The 17,705-nt window shown below is 32.2% G+C and overlaps 1 protein-coding gene across 1 annotated transcript in view; it reads left to right on the top strand.

The window, feature by feature from the left end:
- Window positions 1–677: 677 nt before the first annotated feature.
- The window catches only part of LOC126749236 (uncharacterized), a 64,826-nt gene continuing 47,798 nt past the window's right edge, over window positions 678–17,705 (top strand). The window contains exons 1-2 of the mRNA XM_050458930.1: window positions 678–1,439; window positions 2,100–2,166. Of these exons, the coding sequence (XP_050314887.1) occupies window positions 678–1,439; window positions 2,100–2,166 (829 nt within the window). The remainder of the gene's footprint in view (window positions 1,440–2,099; window positions 2,167–17,705) is intronic.

Raw genomic sequence — 17,705 nt, 5'->3', positions numbered from 1 at the left:
CACAAGCATAAACGCCACCGGCAACGGGAGTTCCCAAAATCGAAACAAATGTTGGAAGATATTTTTAAGTTTCCACATCTTTCTTACTTTTCTATATGAAAATAAAATGTAAGTATCACAATTAAACACATACGAAAGTTTTTTTTTTTAAATTCAGTTTCATAATTACCAATTTTTAGTGAATAATCCTGAAATTTATGAAAATACATACATTTTAAGGTTATGTCATAATATTTTGATTATTATATTTGTGTTATATTTTGTTTTTGTGATTTTAGTGGACTACACCAACAAAGGTTATGTGTTTTGCACCAGATTGAAAGCATCATAGCGAAAAACGGACCTGTCATTTCTTTAAATTTCCAAAAGAGCCCCTGGAAAAAGAAAAATTAATATCACCCTTATAACACCCTTTATAATACGATTACTATAATTATAAATAATATTTTCCTTATGAAAGCACTAAAACCCTAAAATATGCTGACGATTAATATTACTTTTATTATAAATATTATTTTCCTTATTTATACCCTCAACCTTAAAACCCCCCGTATAATTTTATTTTTATACTATTATTATTATCCGCATAAATATCCCGTAATATCAATACCCTCTGTATATTACAATCGATTTTTATATCAACGGCTGATTAAGTTCGTAAATAAAAGTCATTCTAAATGGAGATTAACAGCGAAAATACCGACAGTGGAAAGGCCACTGGATCGAAGAAGGGCGGTAGAGGAGCCAAGCAGCGGCGTACTGATGCTTACCGAAAGGCAAAGAATCAGGAGACTGACGATGCTATCATGGCCGGAATATTTGCTCGACTCAAGATTCAGGACCCTACAGCTGTCCCGGCGTTGCCATTGGCGCGCGAGATCCACCCTGCAACAGTCCCGGTTGCGCTTCACTGCGTACCAGATTTTGTTGATAGAACTTGGGACACTATGGAGGCTATTGGAACTCGACCCTTTGCGCAATTGAACACTCGTGAGAACAAAGACATATTCAAGAAGGGCGTATTAATCCTTTGTGAGGCTAAAGTTTGTTATGCACAGCGTGCGCATATCGACAAGCCCGATGAGGAACTGCCATCAAAGAAGCTATATACTTTGGAGGAGCTACAGGATCTTAACAACATGGCATCCACTCTTCCATACCCGCTCGCAATTCTTTTGGAATGCATTGGGAATACGGTTTCTGGGAAACAGATCGTCACACCACTTCTGGCGGCAATCCCTGGCAAAGATGCAAACCTTTCAGGGGCGATGAATTACGCTCCACGTGTCATGATTCTAGTACTGAGAGTTCTCCGTGCCGGCGTTCCCCTAAATGGCGAAGTTCACCAAGTAGCTCTAGCACTTGGCAGCTTTCCAGCCGTTGATTGGGAGGAGTTTGAGGGAGTGATCGTGCCGCCTGCAATTGTAGGCCAGGCCATGGTCAGGCTAACTAATGCGGATATTACGGATCATAATCTGATTTATTCAATATTTCAATATGATAACATAAAAGTTAAAAAAAAATCCATGACTTTCAGAGTTTATAACAACATAAATATGGAAAATTTTATAAACGATGGTTTGCTTATAAATTGGGATCAGATGTACCGCCTTATAGATATTAATGACAAAGTGAAGTTTTTTAATGAACATATTTTACAGCTTTTAAATACACATGCTCCGACTAAAAATAAAATTATTAAAGAGAAAATATACTGTCCATGGATAACCGAAAATATAAAAACTCTTATCAAATTACGTGATCGTGCTCATAAAAAATATCTGAAAAGTAAATCTCAGCCTCATTTTGAATATTATAAACAGCTAAGAAACTACACAAAACATGCTATAATACGAGAAAAAATAACATTTTTTAATGAATTATCAAACAAAAAAGGACAAGAATTTTGGAGAATAGCAGATAAACTATTCTTAACCAATGGAAAAAGATATCAAAACGAGCTACCTACTAACATATCAAATCCAACAGATATTGGCAATTTTTTTAATACTGTTTCCACCCTACCTGATACTACAAGTAAAGAATGTATTGAATTTTATCAAAATAATACCATAAATAATATAAAACTTAATTTCCAGCTTTTGGACCAAGACAATATGATTAAAATAATCTCGACTATTAAATCAAATGCAACGGGAATCGATGGTATTTCTATAAAAGATATAAAATTGTGTTTGCCTTTTTGCTTAAGTCCTTTATTGCATATTATTAACGAATGTATTCTTCAACAAAAGTCTCCAAATGTGTGGAAAAGGGCAATTATTAAACCCATTCCAAAAAATTCAAATCCAAAAGAGCATAAAGATCTCAGACCAATTAGTATTCTACCAGCATCATCTAAAATTCTGGAAAAACATATTTTTAATCAAATTTCAAATTTTGTTGATAAACATAAAATTATCCCCGATTGTCAATCCGGTTTCAGAAAAAACTTTAGCACGTCTACAAGTTTGGTGGGTATTTTAAATGATATTAGGGTAAATGAGGAGAATGGTCAGCCAACATGTATGGCCTTATTGGACTTTAGTAGGGCTTTTGACACGATTAACCATGATATGTTATTGGCAAAATTAAAATATATTGGTATTTCAGAGAGCGGTGTAAATTTTTTCAAGGATTATTTGCGTAATAGAGACAGTTGTGTTATGGTGGTTCGGCAGTCTGAAAAGCATTACTCAGAATTTACACCTTTTAACCAGGGAGTACCTCAAGGCTCTATAGTATCGCCGTTACTTTTCTCTATTTACGTGGCTGATATGTACAAAGTAATAAAACACGCCACTTTGCAACAATATGCCGATGATTCCCAAGTTTATATTCCAATTCACCTTAATAATATAAATCTATTCTATCAAAATTTTAATAGTGATTTAATTAGTCTACATAAATACGCAGAAAATCATAATCTTAAGCTTAATGCCACAAAATCTAAAATTCTTATTATGTGCTCCAACTTTAATATAAGGCAAAGGCTCGAACACAACTTATCCTTAAATCCTATATCTATTGATAATACTTCAATTCCTGTTGTTTCCGAGGCAAAAAATTTAGGCGTTATATTTGACAGCTCTCTCTCTTTTGAATTACACATAAAAAATAAAACGAAAACTGCTTATTTACGTTTAAAAAAACTTTTTAAGTTTAAGCGAAATTTATCGGCAAAACAAAAGTACTTATTGTGCGATAGTCTTATTTTGTCATTGTTTGATTATGGTGACGTAGTCTATGGAAATTCTTTATCTTCACAAAATAAAAAAATTATACAAAAAGTCCAAAATTCCTGTATGAGATTCTCTTATAGTATCCCCTATAGAAACCATATATCGCCTTATCTCAATAATAATAAAATATTAAATATGAACAATAGAAGAAAGCTACATATGTATAATTTTGTATATCGCATAGTAAATAATAATCAACCATTTAATTTAAGAAGTCAGTTTCAAGAATTCGAACATGCGCATGCCACACGAAATAACGTTTTTATCGTACCAATGCATAGAAGCGCAGCATTTCAACGTTCTTTTAAGTATGTAGCTGTTCAAATGTGGAATGGCTTAAACAATGACATAAAGCAAATGCCCTTGGGAGCTTTCTCTGGTCAAATAAAATCTAAACTACTTATGGAACAAATAATTGGCAATTAATTCAAGTAGGGTGATATATAAAATGTGATAATGCGTATAATAACATAATACAAGAAATAGTAACATGTAACAGAAGATATACATGTGTATATAATATGCTAATTTTCAGTGGAATGTTCGGAGATTATATTTTAAAATCCCGTTTTTAGTTTTATTCTTTCTTTTTCCGTAACATACATACGTATATTTTTTAATAGCCTAGGCCGATGCACGCATCTTGGGGTTATTTTTTGGGGTCTTTTTTCGCCTCGTCTGTCCTCTCTCCTTGCGCTCGTCCGTTGTCGCACTGCCGCTGCCTGTCTTAAAATCTTAGGTTAATTAATTCTATATCTTACTTTGCATTCCTATATGAAAACGTTATTTTTATTTTTGTAAAATTGTTTCTGTAAATTGTAAAGGGCTTTTTCATCCCTTCTTTGCTTGTGCTAACTAGGGAAAACGGTTTTATAATCGAGAGAATAGTCCTATTTGTCAATGTAATTTTTTTCTTTGTAATTTTTATTGACCTATAAAACTGTACATTTTGACAAATAAACCATTTTTGATTTGATTGATGCTTGCATCAATTTCTGGCTCACCGGACCAGTAGGACGTGAACGCATCAAATGGACGGACTACGAATATCGCATATTTACTAAGATCGTCCAATCGCCAATATATATTTATTCATATTCATTTAATTTATCCTAGTAATTTATCAAGAAACCGCGTAAAATTGTCCCCATAATACTAATAATATTCATTAATAAAATAACTCATGACGTCACGAGACGAACACGACGCGTTTATAATTGTTGCCAGACATCCTCCATCCTTCTAAAACACAAAGTCACGGTCTCACAACATGTAATTAAACGGGCTACACGTGTTTCGCTCTAGTTAGAGCATCATCAGGCCTTTAGAAGCCATCCACACACTTATGCTGTAACTGATGATGCTCTAACTAGAGCGAAACACGTGTAGCCCATTTAATTACATGTTGGGAGACCGTGACTTTGTGTTTTTCTTTGTTTTTCGTCAATCTATAGTAAATACAGAGAGAAAAGGGAAGGTCTTATTATATATTATAATCAGAAATAAATTTCATGGACATATTACTTACTTATTTCTGGGTATCATGCTTCAGAGAACCATGATGTATTACAATACGCTCCGCTCTTTAATTTTAGTTTATTTATATTCTCAAAACTTGCATATATCAAAATTATGTCAGGGTTCTAAAATGAATCGGTAATAAAATCGTAAACCAGATCAACATTGGAAATATTTTAAAAAAAAATGCTTTGGTCCGATTGAAAAATGTAGTATACTACCAAATAGTTACATCTATTCGGTGGCAATTAAGTTATAAAATTCTGTCTATTATTAATTTTAATAATATAAAGTGTACCCTTTAACTCTCAGCCATTATTTACAATTTAATTGTTAATTATGCCTAAAAAAATGAATTAACAACTTTGGTATTATTGGTATAAACAGCTTAATTCCTTTATGTAAAGCCACCTTAACATGTTTTTGCATAATTCTGACTCACGTTGGTTGCTATCGGGCTTAAGCCATAAAAATCGAAGAAAAAAAAGAAGAAGACGCCCACTTTCACTTGTCATTTCAATGTCACTTTCCGGCCCACAAGCATAAACGCCACCGGCAACGGGAGTTCCCAAAATCGAAACAAATGTTGGAAGATATTTTTAAGTTTCCACATCTTTCTTACTCTCATTTCAAAGCAATTTCCTGGCAATAAAACAATTGCAACAATATGCATTATTATAATGCTAGTGTATAAAATGCAAAGCAGCCAAATCATAAACTTTAATATTTTAAAAACTGTTAAACTAAATATTAAGAATGCATATATTTTTGAAGTCAGGAAAAAAATAACTTTTATTTAAACAAAAAATATTTTTTTTTTAACTTTTTGCAACACCTTGCATACATAAAACAATATTTTGCCAAAATTAAATGTCGACCCTGCGACTTTTCCCTATACTATGTTTCTTTACAGGGTGGTCTAAAAAAGTTAGGGGGGTGGGAAAATACATATAAAGAATGGCCCTGTATACAGGGTGTGTCCTAAAAGTCGACAATCAAACTTAAGGTGGAGAAGAAGGAGGTCATTTAGAATGAAAATAATAACATAACCATCTACATAAAATATGTTGATATCCAATGTCAGGTATCTATGTAGGTAACTGTAGGTTAAACGAGGATTTTTTTGAAAAATATCGTTATTTTTTAAATCATTTTATAAATAATCGTAAATTAATAAAGGTTTTAAAAATGTTTTGTAATTAATAAGGAGCCCTTGAACATAAAGTTTAACCAAAAAATAATATTGTTGAATATGTAGCATTTATTTTGGATCTCTTTTTGGGTGAACATAATATATGTTACTTTAATAAAAAAATTCAAAAACTGAAATAACTTTTTATGTGTCAACAATTGAATAACGACATTTATGGTTATTTCAACTGTAAATGACCTCCCCTTTAAGTTTAATTGTGGACTTCTGGGACACCCTGTATAATAATAATAATAATAATAATAATAATAATAATAATAATAATAATAATAATAAAAACAATACTAATATTTTATCATAAATAAACACATACATATGTATGTATGTACGGCCGCTTAACTCGCTTATTTGCCCACCCTGTACATATATTGAAGTATATCTTTATGTTCTAGATTTAGTGGGAATTTAGAAATTAACAAATATACATAGACCATGAGTCAACACATCAGCTGCTTCTTAAAATTCAACATAGGACAAAGTATAAAAATTTTTTAAGTCTATAGGCATATTAAATTTCACTAATTATTATCAAATATGTAATAGGTAGCAAAATTGATCGATATCCTAACACTTTAAGTGGTATATAGCATTTTTTGTTTTTGTCGTTTGCTTTAAATGTTGGGGTTCAATTAAAAACAAAAAAAATGTCTGACACCAAGGATCCTGGCACATATGTTCGTAAGTGCATGGTTTTTAACTGCAAAAATAAATCCTTTTTCCCCATGATTGAACCTACTTACAAAAATAAATCATTCTTTCAGTTCCCGGTCAAAGACATAGAGAGAAGACATGAATGGTTCAAAATCTTAAATTCAGAATATACAGAAAAGCAGTGCTATTTATGTCAAGATCATTTTAATGAAAATCAATTTTCAAATACATATAAAAATCGTTTACTTAAATTTGCAATACCATCATTACGATCTACTTTTCAAAGTTTTGAAATTGATTCTTTTATCGATAATGAACCCATCAGTATTGATTTTAACAATACCCAGCATTTGCCTCCCGTAAACTTACCAGCAATAAATTCACATGAAGCGACTGACCCATTTCAAAGTCCTCCTTTATATCAAGCTAGAGAAGCTTTAGAGTTGCCTAGTAGTTCTGCTGAAACCACTAATCTTAAAAGAAAATTTAAATCCGATGCCAAACCTTGCCAGTCCAAAACTCGTTCTAGAAAAAACCTCTTAGCTGATTTGGGGGAAACAAGATCAAAAAATCTTACACCGACAAAACTTATTTTATTAATAAATCACAAAATAACACAATCTACAAATTAAAACACAGGTTAAAAAACTTCAACGATAAAATTAAAACCGCCTATGAATTCTCAAAAACCAGAATATTTAGAGAACTAGAACAGCACTTGGATCCGGCAGTGGTTTCATTTTTCCAAAGCTCATTTGCCAATGTGTCAGTTAAAAGACATACATGGACCCTAAGGGACAAAGTTTTTGCTTTAGCTTTGTTTAAAAGAGGGCCAAGATCATACAGGTTTTTGAAAAGCGTTATACCTTTACCCAGCAAAACTACACTTCAAAATTTATTAAAAATAGTTTCCTTTGAGGTGGGTATAGATTCGCAAATGCTAAAAAGATTATCCAGCAAAGTAAAAAAATTAAAACCATTAGGTAGATGTTGCTCATTAATATTCGATAAAATTGCTTTAAGGGAGCAATGTAGCTATGATAAATTTCACGATAAGGTTGTTGGGTATGTTGACCTAGGGCCTTTAGGACGCAGTAACGAGAAAGCCAATCATGCACTGACTTTCATGCGCAATGGCTTGCATAAAAGTTGGAAGCAACCAGTGGCATATTTCTTCACAAAAGACACGATTGCTACTTATCAATTAAAGAATATAATTCAAACTCTTATTGTTCAATTAAAACGACAAAACCAGAATGCGGAAAACCTTATCGGCGATGTTTATCAGATAAATCTCCTCATTTTGCACTTTGGAATAGGCTTCTTTCAAAAATCAATACTTAATAACCAATAATATATACTCAATAACCAAATCAAAAATACCATTTAAGACTGGTTGGCAAACAACAATCAATGCCACAAAGGGATTATGGATGGAATGTAGAGCCTGAACCAAGATCCATTAGAAAATCAATTTTCTTCTATCAGGAATTTTGGAGCAATGAGAAGTAATGAGCTTGAAAACTTACAACTTCCAAGTGAATTGGATTTTGATTTTGCCAGTCATGATGCTAATACATGCACCTATGTAGCTGGTTTCCTAATTAAAAAATTTAGACTTCTTACAGAATGTCAACAATGTGTAGAAAATTTGCTGTCGGACACAGTTGAACCCCAACATTTATTTGTATCGTTTAAAGAATACACAGACACAAAAAAAAAGACTGACCTACGTATCCAAAGATGTAAGCTACTATTTAGCTAAAATTCATGACTGTGTTATTTCTATTTTACCCAAGTATGGATACATTTCCCATTTAAGAAAAAAGATTAAACTCATTTTAAAGAGTCATCTAGATTTTAATTGGTTTAATTGTGCTGAACACAAGGACATGATTCACAATAAATTACTAGATTTCTCCATAGAGCTTATAATAAAAAAAATTTATGATGACATATAAAGAAATCTTAAATTGGAGAAACAAAAAGCTCTTGATGAAAAAAAAAGAAAAATTAGACATTTATGAAAAAGTCTTTGATATAGTAAAAGTCATATTTCTATCATTTTGGTCACCTGTCAAAAAGCCAGTTTTCACCTGTCAAACAATGTAAATAGCAGGTAGATGGCATTGTCTGACATCTGGAAAGCTGGGTTTTTGACAGGCGACCAAAATGATCGAAATATGAAGTCTACTATTATACTAAACATAAAATAAATTAAAATTAAATCCTTAATGCACGGCCTGCCTTATTTGTTCCTTTTTTATAATGTTAAGCATTTTTAGCTGTTCTTATATAGTTCTTAAGTTAGTGAATTAAGTCATGAAAAATAAATTATCTGTGATTTAATGGTTGTTGATTTCTAGTTTTTAAGGATTTTGTATTTTTATTTCTTAAGTGTTTAATAATTTAAATTTTAAATTGCAGGTAACTTAAAAGATTTTTGTTTAGGTTTAAGTTTTTTGTATTTTTATTTTTGATTTGTATTATTTTTAAGGTTTGTAAGTTTATAAGTTTGATTCTTTTTTATTGATACTTTTTTGCTACCTATTAGAATATGTTTTTTTCAGTTTTTGTTACCTTAACCTTTGCACTAAGATAGCATACCTATTTGACAAAGTGACTGAAAACGGCTTAAAGAAAAATAGGAGGAAAAAAATGACTGAAACTAAAAAAATAATATTTCTTTTTGTTAACTTCTTCATCTTTTTTCTAGTCTCTTCAGTATTTTTTATTTTTTATCCTCCTGGCATTATTTTAATAGGAAAAACCAAAAATTAGTAAAATTTTTTATTTCTAAATTTATATTATATATGTTTGTTTTTCTTTTCTTATAATATAACATTTATAATATAATATTATTATAATCATAATACAGGTTAAAACATTTTTGAAATGGTTTAAACTTCGTGATTCTGGTTTTTCTACAAAATTAATTTTTAAACTAAAAAAGTCTAATATTTCGTGTTTAATTTGTTTTTTTTTTTCTAGATCTAAGCTTTCTGTGTATGTTATTTTTTGACTTGCAGTCTAAATACATATATTTTTTTGTTTTATTATTATATGCATTAAATTTTTAGTTATGTTGTTTGGTGGCTAACAACAAGATTTTCATTAAGACTGGCAAACCAAATGCAATTTACTTTATCGATATTAAGTTTTTTTTAGATTTAAGTATTCTATGTTCCTTTTTCACGTCATTACTAAACTTTGTAAAATGTAATATCAAGTTGGCATATTTAAAATAATTTGATAGTTATAGTATATAGTCATATTTAAAGTTTTTGCCTTCTTTGTTTCCTTGAGAAACTTTTTTTTTTGTTTAATGAGTAGAGCCAAACTACTTAAAATAGTTGAATGTAATAAATATGAATAAATGTATGTATGCTCAGTTAACTGGTCAACTGCATACTTGTAAAAAAAAAAATTAATTGTTTTTGTGTACCTATCGATTGTGTTTTTATGTTATCCTTATTACGCGCAATAAAAAAGGTAAAATCTTCTGTTTTTATTATCTTTTATATATCCATTCAGTTTCTATTTTACTTTGCATTTTTAACAGTTTAGTACGACGAAAAATTATACCTCAATGTTTATTTTTTAATTTAATTTAACGCCAAAAAGTCAAATTTAGATTTTTTATTTATAAATAAAGATTTTGTGATCTATTTCCGACTTAAAAATTGTAATATTTAATATAATCTATCTAATCAAGGTCATTCAAGAAAAAAAACGTTAATATTCTGTTTAAAAGTACTTTTCTTATATTTTAACAAAATTATATCACTTGTTAATACTTTTATCGATATCTCTATAGAAATAGTTAACTCTTGCTCATATCCATCAACATTAAAAATAAAAAACTAATTCTTTATTACTATAAAATTCTATTGAATTACAAGTTAACCATCAGTTAATTAGGTTTTCGTTTATAATGTTGGATTCGAACAATTAGTATACTATTTACATTGAGATATCGATAAAAGTACTTTTAAACAGAATATAAACGATGTTCTTAAAATAAACAGTTCACGATCATTTGAATATCCCGCCCTTTTTTGCTTGGTAATGTAGGTCGCTGTTTTATCGATAAAAGCAAATGCTGTAGTTCCTAACTTAATAAGGGGGTCGCTGCGATGGAACGCTGTGCCCATTATTAGTATGGGACCGGAGACTCTCCCTCTTCTTATTTTCTCTATGACTAATCCCGTCCTCGAGCCGGCCGGGTCGGTGCTCTGGCGCAGGCACTCGTACACGCGCGACGTTGCAAAATTTCGCCTCTATGCGGTTTCCTATAAGTAACGAACAAAAACACGATCTGTATAGTGTACATTAGAATACAGTACCTATTTAATTTTTGGCCAAAGACAATCGATATTATGCGATATAAAACAAGATAAAAAGGGTTTCAATGCATTTTTTATTTGGTTCTCATTTCGGAATCAGAAGAGTTATTTCATATATTTTTTATATATTTAATACATATTTAATTGGGAATTTTTATAATAAACCTGATACAAAAGTGTTGTTCTATTCAAGATACCTTTTTATTACATAAGAACAGTTAAATAATGACTTAAGGTTTCTCAATTCAAGTGGCTCCAAACAATTAAAGGGTATTGTTATTTAAATTGAGTGGCGCCTAACTTTGTTTTGATTTATGGGAATATGGTAAGTATTTATCGACCTACAACCAAAGGCCTACCAAAGTTTGCTACACACCTTGCTTGCTGCACACCTGCCGTTCGCTGTGTAGCAAACTTTATTTTCCTATAACATACCGGGTGGCGCAACGAAAACGAAACAGAGCCAATTACGGGCAGTCCATTAACTTTAAAAAAAAAACGCTCGGAAAGTCAAAATATTCTGTAATATGATAGAGCTATCTCATTTTTTGTCTCATAATTTAATAATACTTGATGGTTTTGTCCTACTGCCTGGCATTGTTTTTCTTAAAAGTACCTTTAGTAGTCTATGATAAAGTAAAAATATTGAAAATTACCTTTTAAGGTTTAAATGCGAAAATTTTAAAAAGTACTTACTTAAATTGCGTCAAACCAAGTACCCTTGTAAAGAGAATTAAAAGACCTTTCCAATGAGGTATCACTCGACCCTCCTTCCCATTTAAGATTTAGGGGTAGTGCCACCCCCGCTTAGGGGGTTGTAGTTGGGAAAGTGATTTTGTGATTATTAAGTGTCCCCCTCGAAAATAAAATCGACGGGTCCGAGCGTTTTTTTTAAAAGTTAATGGACTGCCCGTAATTGGCTCTGTTTCGTTTTCGATGCGCCACCCGGTATATATATATATATACAGGGTGTCAATTTGAAAACTTCCCACCCCTATTATCTCGAAACGGGTTAGGTTTTTATAAAATCGCTAGGACACGTCGATTTTATTATCGAGGGGGAACAATTTTTATGCAGAAATCACTTCGCCTCTTTCAACCCCCTACCCCCCAGAACCTCCCTCTCAAAAATCTTAAATGGCAATAGGGGTTGAGTGATACCTCATTTGAAAGAACTTTTTATTCTCTACATTTTGGCACCTTATTTTTTAAATTTGAGTGCTGCGTTGCCAAGTTAGGGTTATTTAAACATTGTTAAATTACTTATTATTAAACATTATTCCTGTAAGTGTTTTAATTACGTTAAAGCTATGATTTGCATTGAAACATGTTATTTAGGTTAATATTATTTTTACTAAACATTTGCATAGCCGTTACAATTATGGTCTTTACAAAAGCACGCCTAAAATTTATTTTATTAACACATCTACTTTAAGAGGTGTTCAAAGTGTTCTCCAAACAAAAATAAAGTCTATTCTCAAATTCTTCCCGAACATTCTGAAATACCTCTTCTGGAATAGCCCTACTTGCCTCTGTAATTCTTCTTTTTAAATCTTCGATATCATCAGGCTGAGTTTTGTAAACAACCGATTTTATGTGCCCCCATAAAAAAAAATCTAACGGCGTTAAGTCTGGTGACCTAGCAGGCCATTCTATCGGTCCCCTTCTACCAATCCATTGGTTAGGGAATCCGTTATTCAACCACTCCCGCACTGGCCGAAAATAATGCGGCGTAGCTCCATCTTGCTGAAAGTGTAGTTCGTTTTCTTGCAAAATGTTACCAACCTGATTTTCCAGTTCAGTTGTTATCAAAGGATCAATTACATCTTCAAGTAGGTGTAAGTAGAGCTCTCCAGTTAAGTTTTCTTCAATAAACAACGGTCCTATAACAGCATTTCCAAGAATACCGTCCCAAACATTAATTTTTTGTGGCCGCTGTGTAGCACCCTCTCTGAAAATGTGGGGATTGTCCTCACTCCAGTATCGACAATTCTGTCTATTGACATGGCCGTTTAGGAAAAAGGTACATTCATCACTGAAGCAAATGTTGCTTACCACAATTGCACGAGTGTTTATTAAGTTGGACATAATTTCGCAAAACTCTATTCTCCTATCAAAATCGTCCTCATGAAGTTCCTGTAAAATTTGCATCTTGTACGGATGATATTTATGTAACTGTAATGCTCGTCGTACAGTTTCATGTGACATTCCAGTTAAACGTGCTACTGTACGGAGAGAATTGGTGGGTTCTGCAACGAATGTTCCCAAAATCTCTACTTGAGCATCTTCGTTTAAAACACGCCGACTTGCCCTTTTTTTGTTTCCAACTGAACCCGTTTCATTAAATTTAGCTACTACGTCCAAAATGTATCTGTGACTTACATTACAATTAGGATTTCTATTATTAAAAACTTCTGCCGTTCTTCTTGCGCATCTTCCTTGCTCGCCATAAATAAAAATCATTTCAATTCTTTGCCTAAGCGTGTATACCATAGTAACTAACAATAACACACAAATTATCGAAATAAATTTTAACTGATTTAAATACCTAGTGACATTGACTGGTAGGAAAGTTCACTAAATACTATTTTAAATTTCGGATCATATCATCGAACTGTATTGAGACGAATTCCATTGCAAACGAAAATAAACAAAAAAGAAAAAAAATTAAATGTTTATCTTTCATGACCAAAAGAATTTGTCGGATTGATAAACACTTTCAGTGAGAAATGCACCGGTTCGCTTTATGGTCAAACACGTTCCAATAGAAATCATAGCTTCAACGTATTTAAAACACTTACAGGAATAATGTTTAATAATAAGTAATTTAACAATGTTTAAATAACCCTAACTTGGCAACGCAGCACTCAAATTTAAAAAATAAGGTGCCAAAATGTAGAGAATAAAAAGTTCTTTTAAATGAGGTATCACTCAACCCCTATTGCCATTTAAGATTTTTGAGAGGGAGGTTCTGGGGGGTAGGGGGTTAAAAGAGGCGAAGTGATTTCTGCATAAAAATTGTTCCCCCTCGATAATAAAATCGACGTGTCCTAGCGATTTTATAAAAACCTAACCCGTTTCGAGATAATAGGGGTGGGAAGTTTTCAAATTTACACCCTGTATATATATAGTATCGGACAAAATTAGAGAGACTTCTCTATTTGCCAACTCCAATTTTTTGTACTTGAAATAATATTAATATTTGTTAAGCAGTGTATACCGGAGTTGACAAGAATTCTATTATCAACAATTCATTTTTGTAGCTCATGTTTACATTTATTTAAAGAATGTTTTTAACATTGATAAAAAATTACTGCGACAGAATTAAAGAGACTCATTTTGTATTTAGTTTCGCTGAAGTCGCGATTAGTTTAATTTCTGTTTATTAGTTTGAGAATATCATTAGCAATGCCTCGTGGTAAACATTATTCCATAGACCTAAAAGAAAAAATTATAGAAGCCTATAACTCAGGTCGCTCACAAAAATTAATAAAAGAGCAATTCAACGTCAGTAAACAAATGGTTTCCAGAACAATAAAAAATTATCAGCTCCGTGGAAGAGTGACAAACCTTAAAAGAGGTGGCCGCAAGAGAAAAACCTCAGTACTGCTGGACAGGAGAATTAAACGACTAAGTCAGAATAATCCGCGTCTATCTTCAACACAGATTTTGGCTGAATTGGAGGCGCCTGGGGTTTCATCCAGGACTGTGCAGCGGCGATTAGTGGAGGCGGGGCTTCCTGGAAGGAGACCAGCAAAAAAACCCCATCTATCAAAAAAAAATGTAGCTGCTAGAATGTTATTTGCAACACGTCACCGTTACTGGACAGCTAAGGACTGGAATAAGGTTTTGTTTAGTGACGAGTCTAAATATAATATATTTGGAAGTGATGGAGCGCAGTTCGTACATCGCCCAGCAAACAAAAGGCTTGATCTAAAATATGTTTCTGGAACGGAGGTGGCAATTTAATGGTTTGGGGTTGTTTTTCGGGTTATGGAATGGGTCCTATCCACAAAATTGAGGGCACTATGGATAGATTTATGTATCGGACTATACTGGAAGATGTAATGTTGCCTTACGCCGAATGGGAAATGCCGCTAAGATTCACGTTCCAACACGATAACGACCCCAAACATACGGCCAAACTTGTGAAGGAATGGTTTTTGGCTAACAAAATTCAAGTTTTAAAATGGCCACCGCAATCGCCGGACTTGAACCCAATTGAAAATCTTTGGGAGATTATAGAGAAAAAGATTCGCACTAAAAACATCGGGAATCGTGCTCAATTATTTGAAGAAATCGAGAATGCCTGGAAATCAATGGATCCGGCTGTAATTTCGAATCTCATTGGATCGATGCCGAATAGATGTGAAAAAGTTATCCAGAATAAAGGGTACTGGACAAAGTATTAGGTTAGTTTCATTAGTATAGGGTACAAATGTACTTTAAGGATAAGTCTCTCTAATTTTGTCGCACAGAATTTTTAGCATTTTTTTATTTTTATTAATAAATCTTGAGAAATGTTTTTTTTTTTTTTTTAAATTTATTTTAGTGCCTTTTTAAACTACTTCAAAACATAACATCCTTCAGCACAAAAAGAGGAATTTAATCATTTTTATCTTACATAAAAGACGTAAGTAGTCGAGTCTCTCTAATTTTGTCCGATACTGTATATATACATATATATATATTTATATGTAGAAGAAGAATATTATATATAGAACATATACAGGGTGGCCATTTGAAAACGAAACAGAGCCTATTTTTCAGGTCGAGTGATACCTTATTTTGAAGGTATTTTTATGTGGATTATAACCCTAAAGTTTTAAATCGTTACTATTTGCCTAGTCGATACAGGGGCTAATAAAAGTTACAAAAACATGTCAACATTTTTTATGAAAAAAAATGCTTGTAAATTTAGCAGTTAAATAAATACAAAAAAATTTGTTCTCCTACATTGTGAACCGTACTTTCTGTTGTTTTTTTTTAATACCCGTAGGTATCTATGCCAATTCTGCAAGGGAACTCTTGGTTATTGTTGAGACTGTTATTATAGCAACATTTTGAAGTTTAAAAGTGGTTGTCAATTACTGCTGTCAGATCATAGTGTGTCAAGCAAATAGCTCTTTAAAGTTAGTTAGTTACAACATTGAGTGTGATAATGGTTTATTCACTTGCTGAAAGAGTTGAAACTATTTCTCTTTTCTTTGCGAACAATGAAAATGCTAATAGAACTCCCCAGCTCTTTAACACACTACAACACCCTAATCGACAGGTCCATCGCAAGTACATTTTGGAATTGGTTCAAAAATTTAGGGAAACTGGGTCTGTGGCTAATAAAAAGCGCGAAATGGATAATCCAGTGGGGAATGAAGCTTCAGAAGTAGCTATTTTAGGCCATATTGTGCAAGATCCTACACTGAGCACAAGGAAGTTATCAACCGTGTCTGGTATTAAGAGAAGCAGCATTCAGAAGATATTAAAAAAAAAACAAGTTTCATCCGTACAAAATGCATCTCGTACAAGAACTAAACGAAGGCGATTTTGATAGGCGAGTACAATTTTGTGAAACTATATCTGAACAAGCCGCCAATGATCCTCACTTTCTATTTAATGTATGTTTTTCTGACGAATGCTCCTTTTCCCTAAACGGTACTGTGAATCGTCACAACTGTTGCTATTGGGCTGATTCAAATCCCAGAATATTTCGTGAGGTATATATAATATATATATATATATATATATATATATATAGTATCTAGTATAGTATATATAGTACAGTATATATATATAGCGTTTATTCTTATATATATATATATATATATATAAGAATAAACGCTACGATTTTGTGTATTGGGTAAAAATAAATTACGAAAAAGAACAGCAAAATTTGAAAGCATTATGGTAGGTAATATTATTTTACACTACAAGAATAATAAATATTTTATATTATAATATTCTAGGATGCTTTGTCTGATGAAGACGACCTTCTGGTGTTTGAAGGTGATGCATCTTCAGACGAGTATATACCTGACAGTAGTGACGAATCATCGGAGGAAGAATTTCTATCTAAAAAATGCTAAGTAGAACGCCCAGTGGACCCTATACATTTAAACAAAGAAGATAGGAATAAGGAAAATCAACATATAGAAGACCCACTGATGGACAGCAGCGAGTATGTTATAAAGAAGTTTTCACAAGATAAAAAGAAGAAAATTCACGGTAAACATACGACGCTTGACATTCTTTGAAATGTTGCAACAGGACTAAACTTAAGACAGTTCACGTTTGTGGAGCCATCTTAATGTATATATCTTCAACTGCATGAGAACTCCTATATTAAATCTCCTTTTGATTATTAGAGTTTATTTGTATCTGACGATGAACGCCTCTCAAAAATAGAAGGAAAATGCTCCAAAAGTTAGAATTCGCATGGGTTTAGTACAGTGTCCATCTCTAGTGTGCTATTGGCCTTAAAGTGCAATACATCAGAACAGAATTTGCACAGTTATGTCGCGGTAGCGTTTCCAATTATTATTGAGGATTTGGCATTTTCATAATAATGATGAATTAACAGAAGACAAGCTACAAAAATTTACACCACTGCTAAATAAACTTATCAATAATTTTCACAGGTATTATATTCGGATTATATTCGGCCTCGTCTTCATAAATAAATTATTAGTGTAGTATCTCTGGTTACTGCATCGAATCACACAGTTTAAAGTAAAATTCAAG

The sequence above is a fragment of the Anthonomus grandis genome, chromosome 22, assembly GCF_022605725.1.
Source record: "Anthonomus grandis grandis chromosome 22, icAntGran1.3, whole genome shotgun sequence".
Lineage (NCBI taxonomy): Eukaryota > Metazoa > Arthropoda > Insecta > Coleoptera > Curculionidae > Anthonomus > Anthonomus grandis.
The sequence above is the reverse complement of the archived record's forward strand: the minus strand, read 5'-3'. Positions and strand labels throughout refer to the sequence as shown.